General features: G+C 36.1%; 1 protein-coding gene across 3 annotated transcripts in view; it reads left to right on the top strand.

Annotated features, from left to right (window-relative positions):
• The window catches only part of GABRA1 (gamma-aminobutyric acid type A receptor subunit alpha1), a 43,191-nt gene extending 23,891 nt beyond the window's left edge, over nucleotides 1-19,300 (top strand). For all 3 annotated transcript variants that reach the window (XM_061354079.1, XM_061354080.1, XM_061354081.1), the window contains exons 6-10: nucleotides 25-107; nucleotides 4,452-4,595; nucleotides 10,017-10,169; nucleotides 13,135-13,337; nucleotides 16,484-19,300. In XM_061354079.1, the coding sequence (XP_061210063.1) occupies nucleotides 25-107; nucleotides 4,452-4,595; nucleotides 10,017-10,169; nucleotides 13,135-13,337; nucleotides 16,484-16,792 (892 nt within the window). In that variant the 3' untranslated portion in view covers nucleotides 16,793-19,300. The remainder of the gene's footprint in view (nucleotides 1-24; nucleotides 108-4,451; nucleotides 4,596-10,016; nucleotides 10,170-13,134; nucleotides 13,338-16,483) is intronic.
• The last annotated feature ends 8,356 nt before the right edge of the window (nucleotides 19,301-27,656 follow it).

The following is a 27,656-nucleotide window of genomic DNA, read 5'->3' as shown; positions in this document are numbered from 1 at the left end:
CTTTTGCTCATTAATCCGTTATAGATTGACTGTGAGAGCAGAATGTCCAATGCATTTAGAAGACTTTCCTATGGATGTACATGCTTGCCCCTTGAAATTTGGAAGCTGTAAGTTTATTTTAAATTGAGGTTTCTCCCTTTTCAGGCCAGTTTACAGAAGTATTTCACAACTGAGAAAACCTCAAGGTTTTAATCTTGTGTATTTTTATTTTCTTGTATATATTTATAGTTAATATAATTAACCTTTTCTATGTCTTTAATATCCTCCAATGTCATGCCTGGACATTCACAAAAGAGAAAATTGGCAGCGATCTAAACATTTAGAAAAGTAGTTTGGTACTTAGAAAATACTGGTAATCTTATAGTTGCTTTATTTTGTTAAGACCCCAAATCAGTGTTAAAGTAAATACAGACCATGGGTAACTGATTTGGTTTAATTGAAAACAATTCCCTTATTGGAGTATTTAGAACAAAATTTTGCCTGAGATTATAAAATGCTCATATTACAATCATGCAACATTTCTGGAAATGAAAAATTTCACAAACTGATTTCACAAATTCCAAACTGAGTCCTACACTTGCAGCATTTAGTTACATTTGTAACCTATGATCAGACAATATACTGGACAAAATATAATGTAATTGAAATCATTGTAATAATTGACAAAGCTGTCTGTAAGTTGAGAATTTCCCCCAGAACTTTAATTTGAACAGCAACCAACCTGACACTGATGCAGTCACACTTAGCTAAACATAATATTAAAAAAAATTAAATACAGGCCTCTCCAATTCTAAATAAAAACAGCAACAACAAAAAAAGTGAAAAGCTTTTTCACTGTAGTTGGCTCTACACAAACAAGGAAGACAAAATGTGTGGAAGATGTGATAGTGTACATATTGTTTCCTCAATGGCTATTTTTTTATAGTAGAAATGGGTCGTTTCACTCATAATGGGTACTTAGTGGCTTGATCAATTTCAGAAGTCAACATACAGAACACCCGATTCATTCTTCTCCTGGTACTAGACAAGGAGATCATTTACTCTGTGTTTACCATGAGAAAGGACTGGTGTTAGGTCTTTAAAGAGCTACTGGCCTCCTAGATAAGATGTAGAGAACAAAAGCTCATACACACTTGTAGTGTCACTGACAAGAACAGTTTACTCCTGAACCTTAAGCTTTCTTACAGCATTTACAAGAAATCTTTAGAAATCTCCTGTGAAACAGAAGAGGGTGGAGGGGAAGCCTTACTCGGGCTAATAATAGGGCAAATAGCTGCAGTGGGCTCTTTAATAATGGGAGATCTGTGCACCTGAGATCCCAGTTAGATGTGGAATGCTCACAGGATCGAATTTCTTTTGAAATGCCCATAACAGTGTTTATGGGGAGCACATGCTGGATGTGGGAGGTGGGAAGATGGCTAATCCTGCATAAACCCTGCTAATGCAAAGTTAAACCATCAACAGTTTTTGAACAAATGAGAACTATTAGATTGAAGTTCTGTAGACTGGATATAAAGCCTACCACATCTGTGCATCACTGAGCCACAGCCTAAACACCAGACACTCCCTAGTCTGCACAATAGTCCCCATGTTTTCCCTACCTTTATTTCTTTCTGGCCCATTGTGTCCCAGATTAGTGTACTCTTGGCTCACAAAGTGCATGGTTTTCCAGATTACTAGAATCTTGCTTCCATTAAATGATTAAGATGCAGAAATTATAAATGAAAAGAGCTGGATAATATGGATTTGAATACAACTCCAGAACCACACCATAAGATAAAAACAAGCTAGCAGAGACTTGCAAGTATATCTGTATGTCTTTTGTACCTAAATTGTTTTCCTCTTTATCCTGCAAAATATTTTTATTGTATTATACATAGTTTCCTTAAATGAACATTAAAAAAAAATAAAATCTGTGATATTTCTCGTTGAAAGACCATTTCTTACACTGAAGTTGAAGGTAAAACTGGCATTCTAAGGTCAGAGTGCAGGCATGGTCTGTCACATTTTACAGGCTATCTTCATTATTTTTCCGTTTTGATCACTATCTGACTACCGTGTCAGCTGTCCTAAACAAGCCTATGCCAGGCAAGTAACTCCAAGTGCTGGGAAGGGCCATGAGACAAAATCAAGGAGTTTTCAGCAAAACTGCATTCCCCTACTAAATTCAGGCGAGTTTCTAATCTGGGATCCTCGTGGAGAGAAATTCCTTCTGTAACGTGGCTTTAATGAAAACACTGCATGGGAATTAACTGTCCAGAACAGGCCCTTAAAGCTGGACCTTCCCCTCCTTCTCATCAGGTTACATGCCATAACTAACAGATTATAGAAAAGTCGTCTCAATAATTAGCTACTGATTTAAATAGAAATATCTTCCATGGGACAAATGGCTGGACTCAAGAATGATGTGAAAATGGGACTTGCAGTTGTACACAGAAAAAGAACAGTTCTTATATTTAATTGCCACTTTTCAGTGGGAATCATATTAAATACTTTTGGGACATTTATGTAAAACAACTGAAGTTCAATATAATCATCACAATGTACTGAAAAAAATACTGAAAAAGACATTTAATTGTCATGAAAGCCATGCTCAAAGTGCAGACTGCAATATTACACTTAGTAGCTCCCCAGGGTAGTGTTTGCCCAGCTCTGTTTGTTTTGGATTAAATTGGATGAGTTTTCCATGTCCTTCACTGTTACTCATCACATTGGAGCTGGATTCAGAAAAGCCTCATATTGAAGAAGCTGCACATCTCCTATGGTCTCTGCCCATACTGTAGAGGCCGATAAATGTTTGACCCAGCTCCAAGGCTAAAGCGATTTGCCAAAATAGCAGCTTAAGCTAGAGGTTATTCCAGTATAAATTCAATGTGACAAATGCTAAAGAGATTCTGGAACAACAAAAAGCCACATGTTGGCAAAACAAAATCAGGAAGGCAGATGCTCTCCTCAACTCTTAGCACAAAAATCTGATTGTCAGTTTAAAACTAAGGCCACTCTGGAAAGCAGCAGTGGCAGGAGCAAAAGACTGTGCTTCGACTTATGCAATATGTGAGTTGAAAGCTGAGGATGGAACCTGAACAGAGCACTGAATTGGGAAGTACAGGGCAGGGCAAACTCATTTCCAGCACTGATGAGTGTACTCCCTTCCCTCTCAACCCATTGGCTGATCAGTGTCTTTTTTCCAAATTACTCTCATGCTCCAGAATAAGCAAAATGCTTCAAAATTAATATTATTGCCACTTTATGTGACTAGATTAGCAAACCAATTCTTGTATTGGTGTGGCCAATATTTTTAAGACATAGACTTGCATTTATTACTGATTCTAAAAAGCTATGTATATGTTACAGTGCTTGGGGAATATGAAGTCAGGGTAAAAGCACCCTTCCATTTCAATAAGGCAGGATCAAATGCCATGCAATTAATTTACCAGCACACTCCATTCAACACCATCTCTTCAATTACTGTTATCTCTTACATCGATAAAATTACTAACTCACAAATGAAGTCAAGTGAATCAGATTCCTCCCTTTCCTTTCCTGCTTGCCAGTACTGAAAAAAAGGGAAAAATATCATTCTCTAGGTAGTAGCCTAGTATCATTTTAGACACCCTAAGATGTCCCACCCAGTTTCCAGCTGACTTTAGAGGGTGCAAGCTCTGTGCAGGTTCTAATCACACATTCTTGTCCCATACATGTCTTGGATACCCTTAGGTGTGAAGAATGACACTAGATGCCTCTACGCAGACAACTAACTCCCACCCTAACTGCTCATAGCAAGAGTGTCACACTTCAGACTACATAAAATAACAGCAGAATTTTACAATGGGACCAAGATTAACAATATTGATATATAGTCTGATTGCTGAAATAACATAAATAATGTACAAATAGCAGCACAAAACAACCTGGATAGCATATGTGGGATGCTACTGGATCACCTATGTAACATACTAGACTACTCAGGTTTTCAGAATCCACAGTGGTTCTCTGTTGCTTTATTCTGGTCTCAGACAAATGTGAACTCAAGTGTGAGCATTTCTCAGAAACAACCAAAGCAAAAACATTAGATTAGGTTAGTGCTTTAACCTCACCAAGCCTAGGCAGCCTCAGAAATGTCTGCTATGTTTGTTACACAGCAGGGTCAATGTGAGGGGGAGATAACCAAATGAAGAGATGATATAAGGAAGAGAAAGATTTTGATGCCATTGAGGACAAACCTTAATCCAGCCCTACAACAGTTAACTTAGTTAATCATCATATGGATAGACCTGTAAAATCAGTTTTATCTCCCCTTAGATAAAAAGTTCCAGTAAACTAGCTGTGGGTTTCTACAGATAATTAAAGAAGATTTAGTATCAAAACAACTGCTCAAAACATTGTTCTGATAAAACCATATGGCAACAGAAGGTGCAAAGCTGAAATGCAATGTATTCTTTTTAAATCAGATGCTTATACGAGAGCAGAGGTTGTGTATGAATGGACACGGGAACCAGCAAGGTCAGTGGTTGTGGCTGAAGATGGCTCTCGATTGAACCAGTATGATCTCCTTGGACAAACTGTGGACTCTGGAATTGTTCAGTCCAGTACAGGTCTGTGAAAAAGTTGTGGGTTTGGTTTTGGTTTTGTTTTTTTAAGGGTCATATTTAACTGCCAAAACATAATTTAAAGCAGGAGAAAAAATGCAAAGACCAAAGAATGAAAGAAGGTAAAGTGCTTCAGATTAGGAAACCATGACTTTGAAAAGACAACTTATCATGGGATTCTTTTTCAACTAGTGGTTAAAATATTTGACCAATTAAAAAGTTTTCCACAGTGACAGATCTAGCCAGAAAAACATTAATCTACATTATAAAGAAGCAACTCTCATACCTTTGTTTTATTGTCTGCTTACTATATAAGCTTAAAGAAAACTAATTGCATAAAAATACGAATCCTCAAGGATCACATTCCTGGAGGCTGTGAAGTTGCTAAAAGCCAGCATATAGTTTCTCAGGGAGGTATTTGGAGAATGGAAAAAAATATGTCATCAAATACCAAAACATCTGGAACATTCAAACAGGATTTAGATGTCTTAATGTTAGCACCAGCTTTACCCCCAAAACTAGTAATGAGATACAGAAATATGGCCAACTTGTAACCTTAAAACTGGCTAAAACACATTGCTTTTCACTTTGTAGTATTTAAGATGTTTTGTTTGGGGTTTGTTTTCCTAATAAGTTGGAAGTGGCATGAAGACCCAAATAGAGTAAGAAACTGAGCATAAAACATGAACAAGAGCTCAAAGCATTGACTAGACTGACCAGTGGATCAAAAGAAGCACTGCATTAGAAGTAGTTATATTGCTTTGAATGCACCCAAGTTTGTAACTAAACTAAAGACCTGTAGACCTGCATAAATTAAACCTTCTAATGTGTCATTCATAAAGTCAATGAACATTTAAGGAAAAGTGAATAATTTCAAGCTGAATCATACTCTACGTCTGAATTTTATGGTTCCTTTGCCAAAGCATATTCATATGCTCTATTAAGCCAACAGAATTTCTCACAGACAAAAGTTTCTAGGGGACCAATATTCAGCTTACTACTTGGAAACTTCTGTTCAGTTAATGTAATCATAAAAGAAGTGGAAGAACAGTACTAAGGGTGCAAAGGCAGTATCAGCACAACTGCTCTTGCAGATTCACTGCTTCCACTACTAAACAGAGAGGCATGGATCAGACAAGCAAAGGGAAAATGGGAGATCTCTTGGCCTGGCCACAGCTAGAAATGTTGCCATTGACTTTTGTGGAGCTAATAATTCACCCAGCTGCCCTTTGCTGAAAAGTCAATGGGATTTGTGAGGAAAAGCAAGGATCTCAAGCTCTTCACTCTTTCTTTTCTGAAGCTACTTGTTCATGGAGACCTTGGCAGCCTGTGTGACTGTGCTGCTGCACTCACTGACAATTCTCTGCTGGCTGTATGTGTTACAAAGGCAGCAGGATGATCACAAGAGACTTGTAAGCATGGGAATATACCTAATCTCAGTAAGCAGTACCAGGTATAGCTCAAGGTAATTGGATAGTAACATGAGAAGCACCCTATAAATTAAGAAAGGCAGATGATAAATTTTTAAACAGAACTGAAGGCAAACTTAAATGTAAAAATTCTTCCTGTGTTTCTATGAAGAAATAAATAGTTCTATTGACAGTATTTCCTAGGTTTGAAATCTGCCTCCTTCTTCTACCTATGAAACTCTTTACCATGCCTATCCGTGAAGTTAAATACACTATAGTTAATAGTTGCTGAAATAAAGATACTGTCTGCTAGGTGCAGAATAACATTACAAAGAAATAACTACAATGGTTATCACAAAAAAACCCAAAACAAAACAAAAAACAAACAAACAAAAAACCAGAAAACCGTTAAAGAATTTTTTTATTACCAAACTTTCAATCCTCTTTAGTTGCTACCTGATAAAAATGTACAACAAACATATTTATTGTTTCCAAATTCAATGTCTCAACAAAAAATTCTTCTTGATTTGCTTTGGAAAGGAAAACGCTTTGCCTTCCTCAAAGTAGTGCTGGGGATTGGAAGTGGTTAATAATCATTTTTCTCCTCATTCAGGTAAGTGAGCAGCTAGTCTCAACAGAATCCTCCAGCAAAAATTTATCCTCTGATCATCTCTGCTTTAAGATATGATATATGTAATAAAAATTATGAAAGCACAGAGGGATTTCAGAGTCATGGATGATGACTCGCCTGACAAAAAGAGAAAAGGAATTGAAAACAATCATCACTTAAGACTCTCAGCACCTTTATTAGGCAAGAAAATGAAGCTCTTGTGCTGCTGTTTCATTGGATCATTAAAGAAATCTACATTATCTTGGGCAATTTTAAGATAATATTTGCAGTTGCCTGTAATTCCAGACACATATTTTCCAAGATTTTGGGTGTAAGTGGGTTACTCTAAACATTCTCAAAAATATTAAGTGTCTTGGTAAACCCATAAAGTCCTTTCCCTCCCCTCTTCCCCTCCCCGCCTTTAATTTCTTCCTTTGCTAAAGCCATCTGCTATTCTTATGTTTGGATCTAGAACAAGGTAACTACAAATGCTGATTGACTGACTGATTGATTAATTGATTGATTATGTTTGTAAAACTCCTGCCAGTCTCCAACTACTGACTCATATTGACTCTGAAAGATGTCAAAGTGATTTTTTTTGTAAGCACCTTGACAGATGCTTAAAGGGCTTGTCCAAGTTCCTGTTTACATAGAATTATTTTGTAACCTTGAAAACATTGCTTTGCCCTGAGAATTATCAGGATTTATATTCACAATGTTTTTTTTTCTTTTCTGCTGTTCCTTAAACCTTCTGAGAGATGCTGTTGAGTTTCTCTTTGGTTACATGGCAAAAGTAATAAATAAGAAATGCTACGTTTAAAATTAGTGACAAGGAAAGCCTTATTTCCTACCTGCAGTGATAGAAGAAGTATTATTATAGCTAACAGTCTCCAGCTCAAATCTTATGTCTGATGTGCTGAACATCGATTTTAGGTGCTCACCTGATAAACTGGGTTTATTAGAAATAGTTTACGGATCACTGAGTAATAGGTTTGATGCAACATTACTGAATTATCAACTATTTTCTTCCAAGGACATAGGTTAATTTATACCACCTGAGCATTGGAATACACTACAGAATTAAGGTCTAGTTAAAAGCTCCAGCCAGAGCACTGGAAGTATTCAAATGCGGAAATCACAGAATCATTCAAAACATTAAGTTAATATAGATGGAGTTGCTTCACAATTTTAAATGCTTCATATTCTGAAATACATATAAACTAATTTAAACTTCAAGGAACAAATAAAATGAAAACCAAACTTATTTGATCAACACATTTATAGAATAATTCCAGAATTCCAGGAAAGCTAAAAAGAAATACCTTTGTTCTAACTTCTTTGACAACAGAATAGGAGATAAGAGAATCTAAGACGCATAAACTACACCTTGCACTACAACTTATGAAAGCCTAGGAATCGGACAATGTGAATATAGGAAAATTTTTCTCAAGAACTATTTGAAATTTTAGCTTGTATGGAATTTTATGGCCTTTGAAGAGAATTATGGAGGAATTCCTGGGAAGTTAGATAGTGGTCAGCAGAAAGATTTTTCTGTTAGAGAAAGCCATAAAATGTGGGAAGCTAAAGAGTCAGTAAATAACAGTACTTTCATGTCCTGCAGTTATTTAAGTAGTTATTTAAATAATCTCAAAGTCCTATTATCTGCTAATAAATGACTGCAGTCCATTGGTACTTTGGATACTGGAAAACATGGGTTTGGCTCCCAACTGAACTGTAGGCATTACTCAAGACCTGTGCTTTGCCTTCATTCCTCGTGGCACTACCTTTATCTGACTTCTAGCTCAGACCTGCTGCAATGCTTAACAACAGATGAGAGTAATCCCTGTCTTTTTAATTGCCTTTATGCTTTGAATCTTGCTCTCATTTTCCAGAGGTTAAAAATACTTTGATAATTTAAGTAGCTAAATAAAGCTTCAGAGTACAGTGGTGTGCTCACTCTGTATTCTTAGCTTGCCATCTACAATCACTGAATTAATGCTGACATACCGTTGTGAGCATTCTATATCTGATTGCATTAAAATAGCTTCCCACGTCATATTTTTGTAGATAAAATTAAATTATTAACTCTTCTAGCCAAGGCTGGCACTGTTCTTGAGATCATAATCTCTGGTACAGAAGAAAAGAAAGTTGTTTCACTGAAAGTTAAAGGTGGGCAAAATTCAAGTAATAATGCCTGCTATACTACTTCTGCCAGTCCTATTTTTGAAAGAAAATTTTTCTTGTATATCCTTTGCCATATCTTTCAATTTATAATTGATTCTCTTTTCCCCCTTTGCTACTGTCTTTTATATTGAATCATATCAGGAGTATTGTCACATCTTATTTATAAACTTTCCTGAGGGTTATACATTGAGCAAGATTGTTCAAATGAATGTTCATCTAGACTCTGAATTAAAGAAAAGGGCATTTGACATGCTTGGTGCATAAGCAGTCACTGTCTAGACATAGACTTTCAATCCAATTTAAGTTTTTCCTGTATGAGAGCAACTTTCTCTTTCCAGCTGCCTACATTTTAAAATAGAATAACAGTAATTTCACATGTCATGTCTAATCTAGACAGAGGTTTCCATTCAGTTACATGTCCACTTGTTCCTTTCCTAAGGTAATATTTATTGCATAATAAGAAGAAACAATCAACTAAAAAAAAAGGTCACAACAATAGGTTTCCCAATCTTTTGAGTATATACTGCTTTTAAAAATCCAGCATTATTTGCTGTACTCTGGCACAAAAGATTTATAGAGTTATATAAATACTTAGGATTTCTTTCAGTTGCAGTTAGAATACTCAGCTCATATGTTTTCATAGCACCCAAAACGTTAGTGGTAATAAAAATAGTCTTTCATTGCCCATTTATTTTAGGAGAGAATACTCATTTAGTAAAGTACTGAGTTAGCAGAACAGGGACAAAATCTTCAGAGTACATAAAGCACAGACAGTGATAATGCAGACCCAATCACATCAAGTATATCTTAAGCCTGGCCCTGAAGCACTTCTGAGAACCTGTCTTGATTTAGTTTTTATTTGATGTCTACACATGTGTATTATGGTGGTTTTCTATCTTCTAATGGAACAAGACCTTTCACAAGAGGCCTAAACAGCCTCTAATGCAGACTTTCATTCACTACTCAGAGAGATTAAAATATGTAAGTTTAATTAGCATTTCTTAGAACTGTCTAGTTTTGTATTATTAGTGGAACTTCAGAACCTTCTTTATTAAATGCTTTCTTCAAAGCTGACCCAATTAGATGTGAGGACATTTTTTTCCTTTTTTATAATATCATTATTATATATATACATATATATAAAATGAAAAAAGTATTTCCTATAAAGCCTTCTAATTTGGATATTTATAAAAGCTTTAATATTCCTGTTTTTCTTGGTTGTAGGGGAATATGTTGTTATGACTACACATTTTCATTTGAAGAGGAAGATTGGTTACTTTGTCATCCAGACTTATCTGCCATGCATCATGACAGTGATACTCTCGCAGGTGTCCTTCTGGCTTAACAGAGAATCTGTTCCAGCAAGAACTGTATTTGGTAAGCAAGACATATAACCTGCTTGGCAATCATCAGCCAAATAGGCTTAAGAAATTTTATGCTTATGCATAACATGATATTGAAGAACAGCACAAGCCTGAGAATAGTGCAGTACACAGTAGCTAACATGTTTCATTGCAAAGATGTAGCAGAAACTGATTTAAGGATCAAAGCTTTTAAACTGATTGTGAAAAGACCTGAAAATACCTTCAGCAACCCATTACAGTTTGATTTTTCCAAAACAAGAATTGTATTAATAAATCATTTTTGACAACAGCAATGACGCTCATAGTGGGGATTGTCAGAAAGGTTTTAATCAATGGGTGTTGGTCATTTGACATCCTTAGGCCCTTTGAAAATTCTTAAAATATCTAATCCATCAATCCCTTCTGCAGGCTGCTGCTAAAGGTCTGCTCTTGGAATCAGTGACAGCTTATTGTGCTTACAGCAGTGAATAGATGCACTCGACACATACAGTAAGAAGGTAATCTTGAAGTTTACACAGCTGGTCCCTAGTGCTTTAACCACCTCTTGCAAACACCTTAAAATTAGAAACAAACAACTAGCATAAACTTCAGAGATATTAATCCATGTCAAGTACATAATTAAAAAAAGTAAAAAATCTTCAATTAAGGAAAACAGAGCCTGGGATTTCTGCTGTGACCTAGTCTTTTTTGTGATGTTCAGATGGGACACAAAAACACCTTTGACAGGAGGAGGAGGAAGAACACACAACCAAGTTGGCTTTTACACAGGTTTTCCTGCCTCAAGGCACTGCTGGAACAGGAACCCATGCATCTTTCTGATTTGCCAAAGAGCACTTGTCCATTTACATTGGCCAGAGAGTCACAAGGACTGATGCTGAAAAATGCAGACTCTGAAATGCTTGTTCAAGAACTATATTTATTGACCTTTTCTAGCAGTCTTTACAGCTGTGCTTTATTTTCCCATTGCCTCTGGAAATCAATCACAACTTGCATAGCTTTAGACCTCATGAACCAAGTAGAGGCTTTCTGTTGATATACAGATGTGTATTTACAGAAGAATGGCTTAGATCACAGTAAAATTAAATTTGATTTGCATAATATTGTTTAGATTGACATCTGAAATTAGTCCTGAGTTTTTATCATCAACTTCACTGATAATTAACCTGGGATTTTTATGGGCCTCTGTAATCAAAGCTACTGAAATTGTAACTATTTTACCTCTTTTTGCTTATGCCATTTAAAAAGAAATATCAGATTATTAGTCTGAAATGCTGTACTTTATTGGTCCTAGATGGAGAACAATTTCTAACATTCCGTAAGCTCACAATATATATAGAATCATAGAATCAACCGGGTTGGAAAAGACCTTTAAGGTCATCCAGTCCAACCCTTACCCAGCACTGCCAAGGCCACCACTAACCCATGGCACTGAGGGCCTCATCTACAAGGTGTGTGGACATTTCCAGGGACGGTGACTCCAGCACTGCCCTGGGCAGCCTGTTCCAATGCCTGAGCACCCTCTGGGGAAGGAATTGCTCCTCAGCTCCATCTAAACCTGCCCTGGTGCAGCTTGAGGCCCTTCCATCTTGTCCTGTCACTTGTTCCTTGGGAGCAGAGCCCAGCCCCCTCCTGGCTCCATCCTCCTGTCAGGCAGTTGTAGGGAGTGATAAGGTGTCCCCTCCCGAGCCTTCTCTTCTCCAGAATAACCCCCCCACGTCCCTCAGCTGTTCTTCTTCACATGTGCTCCAAGCTCAATGTTCAAGATGCTATTTTCACAGGCTCAAGAACCCACATACTTCTGAAAGTTTTCCTTTTAGAAGACAAATCCTTAGTAAATAGTCTTGCATTTACTCCATGGTTATGTATCAAGATAGCTTGTTCATTTCTTAATGGCAGTGAAACAGTATTGCAGACAGTTTTGCATGAATACATACATACAGAAACACAATTTATACCTGTTAGTCTACTTGATACAACAGTTTATATAAATTATAAATCCTGATTTGCTACTATGTAAGTGAAACGTAAGATCTCCAGTAACGGGTCAAAGACAAAATTAGGTTATCTGTCAGGGAAGAGAAACTGCTTCCTCTTTCAAGCTCCTTACACCAGCACAAAAATACACTGCTCATTATTATTTTGCCTATTTTAGACCACTGCATATTTTCACTAACAGTGTAGCAAAGATGAGCTCACAAGACATATCCAATACATGACATTGCAGTTGTCAAGGTAACTCCTGCACATGTGATTTGATGTAAACGCCCAGCCTGCACTTGCAGAATCTGTTTCAAGCAGCTGCAAGCAGAGTCAGTTCAATGAGTCCCACTTGCTCTCCATGGCTAGTTAAGCGAAAATGTTCATCAGCAGTGATAAGCTCTGGTACCAGAAATGTAAATTACATTATTATTGTGCTTACATAAATTCTTTGCTGTTTTCAGGGCTACAGTGAATAAAGGGTCAGAAATCTAAGCCCGTTAATACAAACAAATGCAGAATCACACCAAGTTTAGTGCATTTGAGTATATATTTGAAGGAGTATATACCAAATAAGCTGAATGCAAACAACCTTTTTAGTTTTGTATCTAAATACCTTAGAACTGTTCCAAAAAAAGAATGAAAAATGTTGAATTGTTTCATCTGTAGGACAATTCACAGGGCATGAATATGGAACAGCAACAGTGATTCTCTAAATACCAGGAAGCAGAAAGTAGTATCCAGTCCACATCTCAAAATATAATTTCCAGTACAACTTTAAAAATGTTATTCTACTACAACAATGTCAAAGAATAAAGGTATAAAAGATGTTTTGCAGATCCTGCAATTCCCACAGAACTTGAACTCTGATCTCCTCAATTAACAACTGGACTTAAGTGGGGAAGTTTATAAGAATTAGGGGTGAAGACACGGCTTTCCTATCTGTTGTGGCAGTTAACATGGACACTGATTTAAAGACACTAAACAGTTTTGCTTTGCAGGAGTGACAACTGTCCTGACAATGACTACTCTGAGCATCAGTGCAAGGAATTCACTCCCCAAGGTGGCCTATGCCACTGCCATGGATTGGTTTATAGCCGTGTGCTATGCCTTTGTGTTTTCTGCACTCATTGAGTTCGCAACTGTGAATTACTTCACAAAGAGAGGCTATGCATGGGATGGCAAAAGCGTCGTTCCTGAAAAGGTAACACCACTTAATATCTATTACAACAGGTCATCCTGCCCCATCTTTCATCATTACATGGGGTTTTTTACTCTGTTGGAAATTATTATTATTTAGAATAGGAAGTAATTAATCCAAACAATTTCCTCATGTATTCACACACAGCATTTCTACACCTAAACAATAATTACTTAGACATTGAGTACTTAAATACTACTTTTGACATACTCGATGATATTTAATACTGTTAGTAATTTAAAATTTTACTAAGATTTTGACTTCTGCTACTAAGCAGAAAAGATAATTGAGCATCTTATTTTTAAGGCTGGCAATTAGTGTGCAAGTAAGAGAAAAAGTGGATGCCTCAAGTATAAACATAGGAAAAAAAAAACTTGTGGCTACTATATTTAACAGTTTCCTAAGTACATTGCTCCCCAACATGACTATCAGGAGGACTGCTGTACAATCAGATCAATTAAATCACTGCAGGACTTTTCCTCTTCTTTCTTTTGCCTCCTATAGTTTCCTTATTTTTTATAACTAGAAATAGTATTTTTACATCTTACTCTATAAGAAAAACTGATTTGTTTGGGGGAAAGCATTTACAGTTTTGCTGGGACTATGCGATGCTGATAAATACCTCCATGACTCCCTTTTGTCTGGGATCAGACATGGTCTGTAAACCAAAGATAATCAAGAAATTGCTGAGGACTTGAAGGGGATGAGAGAGAAATTATTATTTTTTTTAATAATTTATTTGATTCTTTGTTTTCTCCTATCTTCATCATATCCATTGTAAAAAACAGGCTGTATTAGAAGAACAAGATCCTTATATGTTAAATATTGCCTTGCCAATATAACCTACCTTGTAACATATTACTATAATCAGCCATTTCATTTGCTTCAAAGAAAATTACATTTTCAGAAAAAAAAAACAAGCAACCACCATATAAACACAATATTCAAACACTGTTTGAAACGTTGGCAGATTTATGGCTTTGCATTCCTCGGCAGCTAAGGGTCTTTATGTGGCATTTGATTTAAGTCAAAAACATGCACTATCTGCAGATGTAAGGAAAAGCAAGGAAGGTAAACTAACAATGAACAGAGCATCGCACCTTAATGAAATTCAGAACTCTAATTAGATTTGTATTACCTTTTCATAACTTGAATCTGACGTGAAATATTAAGACCCTGACTGGTGTCAGAGCTGTCTGCAGATCAGGTTTCTCATGAGATTTAAATCTATGGAAAGATCCTCCTGAAACATCAGTGAAGCAGTACTTTGGCTGCTGAATGTATTACTGCTCACTAGAGTATCTAGCTAAGGAAACAGGCCTGGCTTCATACTCAGCAAGCGTGTTAACAGCCTTCCTGCTCAGGAGGAGAGGAATAAACATATAACTAAAACTTCTTCCTGACATTGCCCTTTTTCTTTTCTAGTTTTTATTTCAACCTGTTCGTTCCTCCTGTTCAGCAGAAATATTCTAAGACAGTTTGTAGCCTTATCTGTGCCTCAAGCTAAGCCAAATGTCATTGTCATGAAATACAGAGCATCTACATCAGTCATCATGTGAACCTCTTTTCTTCCTAAGTAGCAGAAACTTAACTTTTCAACCCCAAGGGGCTCCACGCCATTCTTTGAAAAGCCTCTGCCCACTTAATCTTTTGCAGCTTCCCTTCAATTTCCCAAGTGCTCTGCAGGAGCCTGGTTATACTTGAGCACTAATGCTGAGACAGTTGCTTGTACTAGGAAGTATTCTAAATAATACAGTATTTCTGCTCCCTGAAACTTTCCTCTCTTGAACAAGAACCCTTTAGCAACTCCCCCCACTGGGTAGTTTATGTAACTATTAGTCTGTAGTTGATCTATCATAAAAAGTACTGTGACTATAAAAAAATATTGCCTTCATTGTTCAGCTGCTTCTTGAAAACAGAGAACTATATTTACTATGTTGCAAAACAACATAATGGATCACATTGTGCTGATATTTTTCTATGTAGACATTTTTTATTTTTGTTTAAATCCTTTTCTCCTTAGAAGACCATAGAATGGATAACACTTGGCTGCTCTTTTTGTGCCAAGAACTGCCTAAAGATTTTCTAAGCTCTTGGGATTTTTTGGTTATGATTTTTTATGTTGTTTGTTTGTTTGTTTGTTTCCTCATAAACTAAGAGCACTAGGAGCAAAGTGATGCTTTCCTTTACACCACCTTAGAGATCTGGTACATCCCTCATGTTTATCATGGTGCAGTGGCTGTTGGAAGGGTTTGGACTGTCTGCAGCAAGGACAGTTGAATTCCAGTTAGTGTTCCTGTCAGATGGGAATCATGTCAGTTTCAACTTATGAAAAAGTAATACAACAGCTATTATTACCTTTTTTTTTCCTAAAAGTAGATCCTAGAACACTAGAAAACATAATGCTACTGGGGAAAAAAATCTAGATTTTCTTTCTGCTCAGTAAGTTCTTCTCCACTAAAAGACTTTCAATACATTCTTACTTTAGCAGGATAGCTAGGTGGATGCAAAAAATGATACAGCCACTTAAATCCTTGTATATGGAATGACATTTCAGCCACTATGATCCAACTGTAACATTCAAACAAGAAAATTTTCTGTTCCATAATGCATGTGTGCTTGGTGAAAACTGTTCATGAATAGACTACTGGTAGCGTTGCAGTTTATTAAATGATCCATTCTTTTAGTACATGGTCACATAATTTTATTTTATATTTTAATGTATAAAAACTGTTAGAATGCATTGTAACTCATTATTTACCTTAATATCGAAAAGCTACAATAAGAAATTCAGTGCCTTTTAAACTTTCGGTCCTGTTGATTAAAGGAATATTGAATTATGAGTCACTGATGATTAACATTAAGGGTAATTTTGTTGATCAGTGAGCCTAGCTATCAGTAGAAGCCCTCATTACAGTTTATCCATCATCTAATTTGGTTTAACTAATGCAAGTAATGCAGACTAATGATTTTTATTTTGTCTTCACCTAAATATTTTGTATAAGTCATGTATCCAGACCCTAACTTCTTTCTTACAGATTATTACAGTATTTGGTACGAATTTGATTAATTGGAAAATTTTATTATACTTTTTCATAATCGTATGTTTTGAGAAGACAGTGAGAATAAAACATTTCTTTCTTCTTCAGCCAAAGAAAGTGAAGGATCCTCTCATTAAGAAAAATAACACATACACAGCTGCAGCTACAAGCTACACCCCTAATATTGCAAGGGACCCTGGGCTGGCAACCATAGCTAAAAGTGCAACGATTGAGCCCAAAGAAGTTAAGCCAGAAACAAAACCTGCAGAACCCAAGAAAACTTTTAACAGCGTCAGTAAAATTGATCGACTATCAAGAATAGCCTTTCCATTGCTTTTTGGAATCTTCAACTTAGTCTATTGGGCTACCTATTTAAATCGGGAGCCCCAGTTAAAAGCACCAACTCCACACCAATAACCTCATTTATTTGTACAGTTCTGTTTTGTCATTTGCTCTGGGAATTGCTTCCCGTTTTCACATACAGTAATTCCCATCTGCTTCATTGCCTCTGTCTTAAAAAAAATAAAGGTTTCTTTATTTAACAAAAGGTAAAATATATCAGTATATTTTAAAAACCTGTGGGTGAGGGAGAGAACAATATAAGCTATATACTTTGGAAAAGTGAGTCTGAAAGTGGGAAAGAGTTGTAGAGTAATGAAAAAAAAGGTAAAAAAAAAAAAAAAAAGGAACTATTTGTAGGTAGCTTAGTACTGAACATCCCCAAGAGGTATTGTATATGTACATGAAAAGGATATTTTTATTCTAAGGATTGTAGGGAGTGGGAAAATACTCTTTATGATATTCCTGATGCACATTCTATATTGTACCATTTCTTCAACCACTGTTTATAATCTTTTCAAGGATGTAAAGCTTTCCATTTGCTGAATCAAATAAGAGATGTTATTTTCCTAATCCCTTTTCCCTTCTATATTCAAAACACCTGAATTATAACATTAAATGGTGTTTAAAGAAAAAGGAAATCTACTCACTGTAGGTACAGTTTGTCACTGTATAGCACATAAGATCTAATGGTAACAAATGCTTTAATCTGCTGTCTTATTGCAGCCTTGTTCTAAGCATTAAGTTGTCACTAGACTAGATTTCAAGCCAGTTGCACAATCAAGTCCAGACCCAAAATTCCCTCTATCACCTGTGTAATCCAAACAACTCCTGAATGCTTTTACAGATAGCTTTTACTCATCAGTATATTTTAGAGAGTTAAAACAAAACAAAATTTTTGCAAGCTCTAGATATGTTGAATGTATTCTTTTATAAAATAATACATTAAAAAGAAGCTTTAGACTGAGATTTATGGATAGCAGAAAGAAAATATAATATTTAAATAATATATGTAAATACGCAGCATGAGATTGTACATTTTTTACTTTTTTAAAGTTGTGTTCTTAAAACATCATGTAGGATTCACCTCTTAGCTCTTAATATGTTGCTAAATGCTCAATAAAACATATTTAGAGCCTGAAGAAAAATAAATGATAAATAAATAAATCAGCAGTCCTGGAAAGCCTAAAAAATACGCAGAAAGTGCTTGGAATTAATTCCATTTGTAAAGTGGTTAAGCGTACAGTAGCTTGCAATTTGACAAAGTCATCCAATGTATACTATTAGATTAATGACTGGTCTGCTCAGGTCATGCAGAAATACTGAAGTATGGGATTATATTTGGTAGGTAAAAATGGTGAAATATTTGTTAAGACAGAAGTTCATCTGTATATTACTGCTATATTTGCTGATACATAACTGTTACAATAAGTGATGTAATATATGTAGCATTAAATACAAAGAAGTCATACATAAAAGAATGTACAGGAAAATAGATTTTATTGAGTAAACTTACTACATTTCATTTTTACTGTAGCAATATATTTGTAGGAACAATATGTAAGGGCTTTAAATACAAGATCTCCATTTTGCAGGTTATCATGCCCCTTTAAAAAAATTCTAGTATCTTTACTGCTGATTCTTAAAAATAAAAATGCAGATAAGGGTTTTTCAAAGAGATGGGAAAAACTGTAGATATTTGCAAACATCAATTAAAAAAAAAAAGTACTATACGGTATTGAATGAATTTTAAAACAATGCTACATGAGCCGCCAGAGAAACAGCTACTGTGAGTCAAATTTCCTAGGCAATGTTTTCTAAACTCTGTCAATAAAAAGTTGACATTCTCTACCTACAAAAGGAAATAGTTAATGTTTTATTTAGGGAAGATTTTTTTTTCTTTAATAATGCTTCATTGTCTAACATTTAGTCCTGTCTAAACTTGATAAGTTATCTGATTGGACCTTATTTAAAGGGGATGTTTCATCTTCTGGTATCGTGTAGATATATGTATAGAAAAAAATAAACTATGGCTCTTTAACTTCTGTGTACTTGTTTATCTTGTTATTTTTGGCGTTAAACTAGTGTGTTCATTTAGGGCATTTTAACTTTCCAGCAATCCATAGCTACCTTTTGGTCTGCATTTTGCACATTAGATGTGAATATTACTTACCTAGTCTGCTTTTTGCTATGCAATGATTGCATTATATCACCTCTTAGTTAGTCTATGCCAATAGTATTATACTGTATAAACTTGATTGCACAGTTTATCAAAGACAAGGTATTCTCTATGTAGCTTTTTTACAATGCTTTGCTAAACCATGTAATAATAGTAAGTCTTCCTTGAAAATAATGATACACTCTTATAGAGGACAGTTTCTGTTTACTCCTGGGATAATTTTAAAAAGATGACATTGAATGTTTATTGCACCTCAGTGCAGTGATGTGGCAATAAAACCTAAATCTAACAGAGGTTGTTTATGGCAGAAGCATGTATTGCTTTACAGAGTTTAGCAAAAGCTCTTTATTTTATGTCAGATTGTAATTCTATTATAATAATAAAGCTAAAAATGTTCAATAATGAAAGTGAATGTTTTACTTTGGTTTTCTTTAGTTACTGCCTTTTACGACACATTGTTTGATAAACTGCTATTCATCCAATACCTTAGCTTCTGTGGATTTGGTAATGAATGCAGTTTTAATAAATGTAATTTTTTTTTCCAGTGTTTTCTAGGCACAAATATAACAGGAATGTTTCCAAAATCTCATTTGACATTCAAAAAAGATAATTCAGTCTACACAATGTGTATCCCATAAAACAACTGAATCAGATGAACAACTGTTAATGTTTAGTACCACAACAGCAAATACAATATAGGGTCAGAACAGAAATGTTTTGTCTCAGAGGTAAAATGGGAGAGTGAGAGAGTAAAAATGTGGCTATTTATTTTACAGATTTCATTGTTTAAATAAATGCACATATCTAAGAAAGACTGTTAGAAGAGTACCTCAGGCTATGTAAAGTAATATTATTTCACTTATTTATCGAGTTTTGGGGTAGCATTCAAACAAGCATACATGTATGTTGAAATCTCAGCTCTTCCTTATTTCCCACACAGAAAAATATAGAGACAGGAGAAGTCACTCCAGTGCATTCAGCCCTCAAATTTTCTTGGAAAACTTCTTGAAAAGCAAGTATTGTGCTTTTATGTAGTGGGAGACAACTGACTGCAGGCACAGTTCCTGCTTCCAAAGCAGGAAAATCTGGTTTAAGTGTATATCAGTATATAACAATATTTGTAGTGTTCTCAAGCATGACTCCTACAGACATATTCTTCAAAACAGAAGGAAAGAATGTCTTAATACAGACTCAGATTTTATTAACTTATTATGCTTTCCTCTATTTTGGGTGAAAATAATGCAGTCTGAATCCCTGTTCTTTGCCTCCTATTACTAAATACACAGAGATGAATCCCTATGGAAACCCACACAGGATTTTCTGGAGGAGTATGGTAAAGAAACTGGTGAGTGACACCATCTGAACACCCACATCCTGTGTTCACATGCCAGATACAGAGCACACATGGGGATTCTCAAATCTCCCTTGTCACTGCTCAGATGGTTTTAGGCAGAATTTTACTCAAGTAAAATGGGCTATATGCAACAGGATTTGACTCGGAGAAAAACATACCGCATTATTCAGCTTCACAGAGTGGAAGAACAGCCTTGTCAGATGACACATTCACAGATACCAGGCAGTCCAGCATGACACCCTAACACAGCATTGCTGTGTTTTCTCTGATACTCCATCAGTAGGAGAAACTCCTTCAGTTTCACTTGGATCATCCCTAGAAGCTACTGTGGGACTTTCTTCATGACCAAGAACTTTTTATACGCCACTGTTGTGGTTTAAACCCACCAATGACTTGATGGATTATATTATTTCTCTCAGACTGACCAAAAAAAAAGAAATTCTCTGATTTTATTTTCTCTCTATCTCCTATTTTTCACCACTACGGTAAATAATAAAAGCTTATGAAACACCCTAATGGTTAGGAAATGGGGCACACATGCTTCAGGAAGCAAATAATAAGAGAAACTCTTTCAGCTTTGTAGATATATGCGTTGTATCTGAATGACTGTCCGAATAAATTAGTGTGACTGGGGAAAGTCAAACTTTTTCTTAGGGGTTGTAAAAATATCACTCATATTTTAAGAGATAAAAACCTCAAGATCTCCTCAGACTTTCTATAGCAGATGCACAGAAGAAAAAAATAAATCCTCCTACTATGCATAAACTTGACATAGCCTAAATAAAAATGTGTTTGTAGTCTTAGCACATGAATTTTGCAAGTGAAGTGTATTATCAGCTTGTCAAGCTGTTGCTGTCATGTTGCATCTGATTACAAACTACGTCAAATACAACAACATAGTTAAAAGTCTTGAAACGACAAGTTTCCATAGGCTCCTCCACTTGGGCTATAGGCCCATCCAAACAGGCAGGATGACTTCACAGCTGCTGATAAACTTACTCGACTAAACTGCTTCAGGGCATTTGAAGATGCTTTGAGTGGATTTCGCACTTCCAGCACAGCTGTTACATAGATTTCACCCAAAGACTAGAGACATTTCCCTTCAAAAACCTGCAGACAGACAGATAGACCAACAAAGGGCATTGCTTTTCTGAATGTGCCATCAAGGGAGGAAAAATGCGTTTGCTGAACTCTCTACAATCAAGGACAATTGAATGCAAAGAAATTCATCTGTGTTTGTAAGTGTTCTTACATATGAAGTATTTAATTAACCTCAAGTTGTACAAGTCTAAGGATCTGAAGCAGGCATGGATACTAAATTTCTTTAGAAGTGGTTTGTTAACGGTTGCCCAGAATGCATAATCTTTGCTATGCTATAATTTTACATACATGCATCATTTGCTTAATACTGGGTGACTTGAGTGCCTCCTGGGAAAAAGAATAATTCAGCTGCTATAGGATTCATGCAAATTTCTTTAAAAACTCCACACTAAGAGGTCCTATTCTACTGCTGTCTGTAGCAGCAGAACCACACTTCCAAACAAGTGGTTTGTAAGCTTCTAGGTTTGCTCTGCATTGTAGTGTAGCAACAGATTTATTGCAAGAGTATGAAAAATTCCAGAAAAAAAAAACAAACCAGAAGAAAAACTTTTATGGTCATTTAAAATAAAAAATAAAACCTGACAAAGTTACAATAGAAATAGCTTTCTTTTTTTTTTTTTTTTTAAAATGAAATACTTTACAAAAACCAGAAAGGTGGATTTCAGCCAAGAATCTTTTAAATTAATATACTTTGGAATAAGAGAAAAACAGAGGCCACAGTAAAAATCTCTGCCAGTTGTTAAGACCTGCTGTAGAAACATGAATTTAAGAAAGAATAACATTTTTCAGTTAACCATAATAAACTAAAAGGCCATCTGCTTTTTGGAGAAAATTGTTAATTTTAATACCTTCAGGAGGTGTTTTAGATATGGGGTTTTGCTCTGATTTTGTTTTTCTACAAAAAAACCCATGAAAGCATCAGTTTTCATCTTTTTCTTGCCTGAGTGGCTACAGCAGACATAAAGAGGCGAGGGGGATAGGTCTCAAAGGTAACAGTGCATATCACAGGAAATAACAGCATGGGAGTCTCAGATCAAATACGAGTTTCAATATGACAATGTGAAACATTTTTATAATGACACGTAATGATCAGCTAAGCCTCACAGACACAACAAAATAGTATGCAGATTAATGTAAAACTTTGTAGGCTTGATAGGATTTCATTGCTTCATTTATGTGAGAAAGCTAAATCAAATTTCTTTTTCAAAAGACAACTGCTCCTTACAGCTATTCAAAAGACAATCCTTACTGTCAATCAGCCTGCTGATTTTCTTACTAGCACTTGATTTGTAAAGAAGTGGGCTAATTTAGACCAGGAAAAATGGAGCCTTGGGTTCATTAGGGCCTTTCCCAGCTTGTTAATGACTATTCTCTCCTAATTTATCTATGGGAAGGCAAAGAAATAAAGCAATAGCACAATATCCCATTTCAACAGCTTAAAAGGACACACACTGCATATTATGAGAGTAATACATGTATGACAGAATGTTTAACTGGCTGCAAAGCCAAAATTTTCACACCTGAATGTACTTCTCTTTCTATTCTCTTTCGTATGTAATCTCCTCCCCTAAAAAACAGCCAGATTTCCGGAGAAGGTAAACCTTTCTGCAGTTAAATAGGATCCCAGCCATTACTTCAGTAGAAGCTGTCTAAGAATGCAGAGGAGTTGTGTTCTGGTCATTGGGTTACTGGATCTCAATGGTTATGAACATTTGTAAATGACTCTAACCTAAGTCATCTTCTCCAAAAAATGTGGCAGGGATGAAAATGTGCATTTCCATTTAATAGGTTTTGAATGAAAGATTTTTTGAGTGCAACTCCAAAAAGTATAACAATTGAGAATATGAATTTTAGGTCCACAGACAGAAGAGAAAAAAAACATTATGGATAACACAGAGAACTGGTAAACCAGAAAGTTCACTTCCACATGTTAGCTTTAGTTCTGATGATTAACCATCCATCATCCAGTCGCCCACCCGAGACAGCCTGGCCTTTTCCTAGAAAATAAGTTAATAGAACAACAAAAAAACCCTTTGAGCAGAATTAAATGAGTGCTTGGTGCATTTGAAAAGCTCACCCAAAATTTCTAGCCATGTTTAGAACGATGTAAGTATTTAAAAGAGAAAAAGAATTCCCAGTTACAGTCATAAAAGATTTTCTAAATTATATAACAGAGCTTGAAATTTATATTGAGGTTTGTCATAGATCTGTATGGAGCCATTGATCAAGCAAATTAGAGGCACAAGTTAATTATTACCTTCCCATAACAGGCCTTAGTAATAGCAGGGGAAATAACAGAAGTTCAAGTAACTCAATTCTGTGAAGTATTTCTACCACATTATTCTAGAATGGACTAATTTATCTTTAGATAAAACTTTTACTCCTATGTATCATTATTGGTTAATTGCAAAAATATAAAAGGCAAGAATATTAATTTTGATACAGCCTTAGGTTCAAAGGGAGTATCAAGATTCAAAAAATATGTCCATATACCTAAAGAAAAGCAGTTTTATCTGGCTACTGCAAGAAGTAAATGGAAAGAAGTCTATAAATAAACATGATTAATTTATTTATAAATGTCTAGAGATAAATAATAATTCTCTGGTGTAGCACAAGCTGACGTATTTATTACTAGTGTACTTAACAACACGAGTTGTAAGACAACAGGCTGTTTTACTACTGCCTCTTAATTGGAATTACATGAATAATGAGTCTCAGGAGGCACTTACCAGTGATAAAGGTAAATATTAGCTCTAAAACATGTCAGACAAGCTATTACACCTCTGTATTGCAAGCAAGCTATACAGATTATTAGCTATTATTTTATTATATCTAGTACTTAATGGCTGTGAATGCACGTTTAAAAGATAAAAAGACTGATGATATCGGAAGCTATGGTCAGTGCAAATGGCAAATAATCACCCATTTCTCTTGTCATCATAACTGTGGCTGGATAGTGTGCTTCACTAAAGAAAACTTGCTTCAAGGTCAATGCAACGAACGGCCTTGAACAGAAATCAACACAGCACAACCCCAATCCCAGATTAAAAACATATCTACTATTTTTAGTTTCTGTATAGTATCAGAGAACTGCCGAAGATTTCTGTTCCACTGCTTGGGCATTACCCAAAGAGTGCCAGCCCTTGGCTTAGTTAGAATGGACACACTGTTCTCATTAGCACACATGGAGGAAAAGTACAGACACAAAGAAACCTTGCCTATAGCACAACAGAAGGAATTGAAGGCAAGAGGGCTGTGAAGCCAGAGGTAAAGCAGCTTAAGAGAAGGCTAGGGGAGGCTAGCAAACAGTGAACATGTGCATTTGTATCACGGGGGAGGAGGCAATGCCACAGCTGCCATTCCTGGTCAGGCCAGGCTTTGGCAGGAGCCAGTGACTCTGTGTCCCAGCATCCTGGGTAGCATTCCCCTTCACACTGAACTGCCTGGCTTCCCTTGACCACGCCTGGCCACAGCCCAAATAGATATCCCTGCTTGAGTGACCTGACACTGAGAAGGAAGCTGAACAGGTTTCTGCGGAAAACCCAAAGCCTTAGCATGGGATTGTCTCTGTGGTCTCCCTAGAATGGGCATTGGGGCACCACTGAGCAATAAGGCTGAAAAGGGCTGCAGAAGGTTGTCCTCATCCACTCTGCTGCAAAGGGGGACGAGCAGACCCCACCAAAATCATTATTCTCTACGAGTGAAAAATTCTCATTAAAAGTGTGCTGTATTCATTTGATAATTTCCACAGTTAAACCAATGTGCTTCAGAAAGCCCAAGAAACCGTTAACATTGGATGTATGCAGAGATCACTTCTCTGTCCAAGAAACTAAACAGACTTCCATAGTTGAGAAAAAAGGGCAGACCAGACCACAACCTTCTGCTAACTCATGACGTCTGGGATTTAAGAAACTGCTCATCTAAACGGAACTTTCTGTCGACTTCCACACTATCAAAAGAAAAATATTCACCACAGTCACACCACCACAACTCAGGTTTAGGTGTGGTTTAACTCTCCAAAGACCTAAATTACTGTTTTTCTGAGTGAATGCAAATAAACACTTGGAATACTTATTTCCTTCTTTAAACAAATGAAGGTTAAGAGGAAGAATTATCTTGCAGTTCACTAGATTTAAAGAGATCAGGCAAGGATCCACTCTGGTCTCAAAGACTTCTTGTATTACCATTAGGTTCTGCTGAGGAAAAAAAAATTTACATCTATCAGCTAGGTATTGTTGCTATCAGCTATAACTGCAACTAGAATCCTCAGTGACTGGGACTTCTCAGCAGTGACTGTTGTACAGAGAGGGACGAGGCAGACAGAGGGAAAAGGTGGAAATCTCACCATAGTAATGGTTACATTTATGTACATTAGAAGTCTCAGCTGTGGAATGTGCTATTGATAGCCAAAAGTCTAGCCTATCCTAGACAACAGTGTACAAGAATATTGTGGCAGTTTTATCCGAGATATTTACAGGAATATCTAAGGCAATTTTAAAAGGGAATTTTAAATAAAGCAAGAACACATTTTATGGAAGCCTTTTTAATCCAGCATGTTCCTAAATATAAAATAAATCTAAGAATTTTGAGATAAACAGCTCTCACACAGTTTTAAGAAAATCTTAGCAGAAGTCTATAATGTGTTAAAAAGAACTCTGGGTTGTGTACTTACAGCACAGACACATTTCCTGTCTTGCAGGCGATTTCTTCATAAAGAAGAAAGTTTCCTAAGTCTGAATAACCTCTGTGGTGACTGATTCCCAGCTGCAATATATTTTAAAATACCTGTCTCAACTCCCTTTACTCATGAAGCTGTCACTTCTGATGTCCCAGAAATCACCAGTCTAACTAACATTTCTTCTGCCACTCATGCCACTGCTGGCCAGTGCAGTGCACTAGGTCAAGTGGCATAGTCATAAAGAATCAATTCTGGAGCCCAAAAGGCAAAAGTACTGATGCAGAAGATTGCTAAATACAACCAGTTGCCTTATGGCACTTGAATCTTCCAAGGAGGACACTCTGAGACTGATCTTCAGTAAATATAAAATCAAGTCCTATGGCAAGTCAACGTGAATAAGATTTTTTTCTTTTTTTCCATTGCTTCTAATTACTATTTGCTTGGGGGGAAATAGGAGAGTATATGTCTGAATAAAATACATTAAAATACTGCCTTGGCTAACATTACAGAAAGGGTGCGAAATCTGTTAACCCTTAGACAAATTTGCATCACCTGTGGGGACTCTGCCAAGGGCAGAATGTCCTTGGAGAAAAATAGTATGTATTAAATAGATATATTTAGAGCTTAAATTGTGGGATAATTAAAGGAGATCTCTCAGCCCTAATGAAACAGTTCTAAGTCTGTAATCAAATTATTAGAATTCTATTAATAGATATTTTTAATGTAGATAAATTTATATACACATATATCATGACTTTTCTTTCCAACTTCACATGGTGGCTCTTTCTGCCATAGTTTCATTGTTAATTTGTACTTAAACTTTGTTGTCTAGTCAAATAATAGCAGGATTCATGTAGAGAATGCCATATTACATAATTTCCTGAGAAGTGTGAACATTGCCACAATTCCTCCTAAACTCTGTGGAAATCAATGCAAAGTTTGGGGTTTGACACCCACGTCAAATTTTGCTTTTTTCTCAAAGGAGTGAAATGTGTTAGAAGCTCAGGTACAACATCCCACTACTCAATGGCTGCACCATCTGCTAAGATGATGAGCTTTGATTTTCTATATTTAGTTTAAGTTTATTAATCTCTTTTTGTAGACTTTCGTAGACTTATCACCTGAAAAAATCCCTTATTTTCCTCCCTGTAATTATTAGCATTCTGATAACAAAGTACAAGACCCTCTGAAAGTATTTTTTCTGATACAATATTTAACCTTGACTATCATGTTTTAACATCTTCAGTACCTGAAAACAGCATGCTCGAGTATTACTGCTCAGTGCCACTGAGACCTAGGCATGACAACTGCTGTTGCCAGTGTGCCTTCTAACACTATTTCATCTACCCAGCTGGAGTACACCTCTGATTTGCTGTGAATGCCTTTAGCTGAAAGCAAGCTGTGAGCTTCAGCACAGTTGGGATGAATCAATCTCTGTATCTGTGACTGGAGATATAATCACAATTTTAAACAAGCCAGAGTGAGCACTCCATGAGTGATACACGTTTCAATAACCCCCAAAACTTTGTTCCAATTTCCTATGGAGATAAATGACGAACTATTCAAATGTGCGAATGGCAATTACATACCTAACTTGGAAGTCTGATTCTAAATGGATATTTCGACTTGT

The sequence above is a fragment of the Neopsephotus bourkii genome, unplaced genomic scaffold, assembly GCF_033783945.1.
Source record: "Neopsephotus bourkii isolate Nb327-2 ecotype Australia unplaced genomic scaffold, CSIRO-AGI_Nbou_v1 NB_716, whole genome shotgun sequence".
Classification (NCBI taxonomy): Eukaryota; Metazoa; Chordata; class Aves; order Psittaciformes; family Psittacidae; genus Neopsephotus; species Neopsephotus bourkii.
This window is presented reverse-complemented; position numbering and strand designations above follow the sequence as displayed.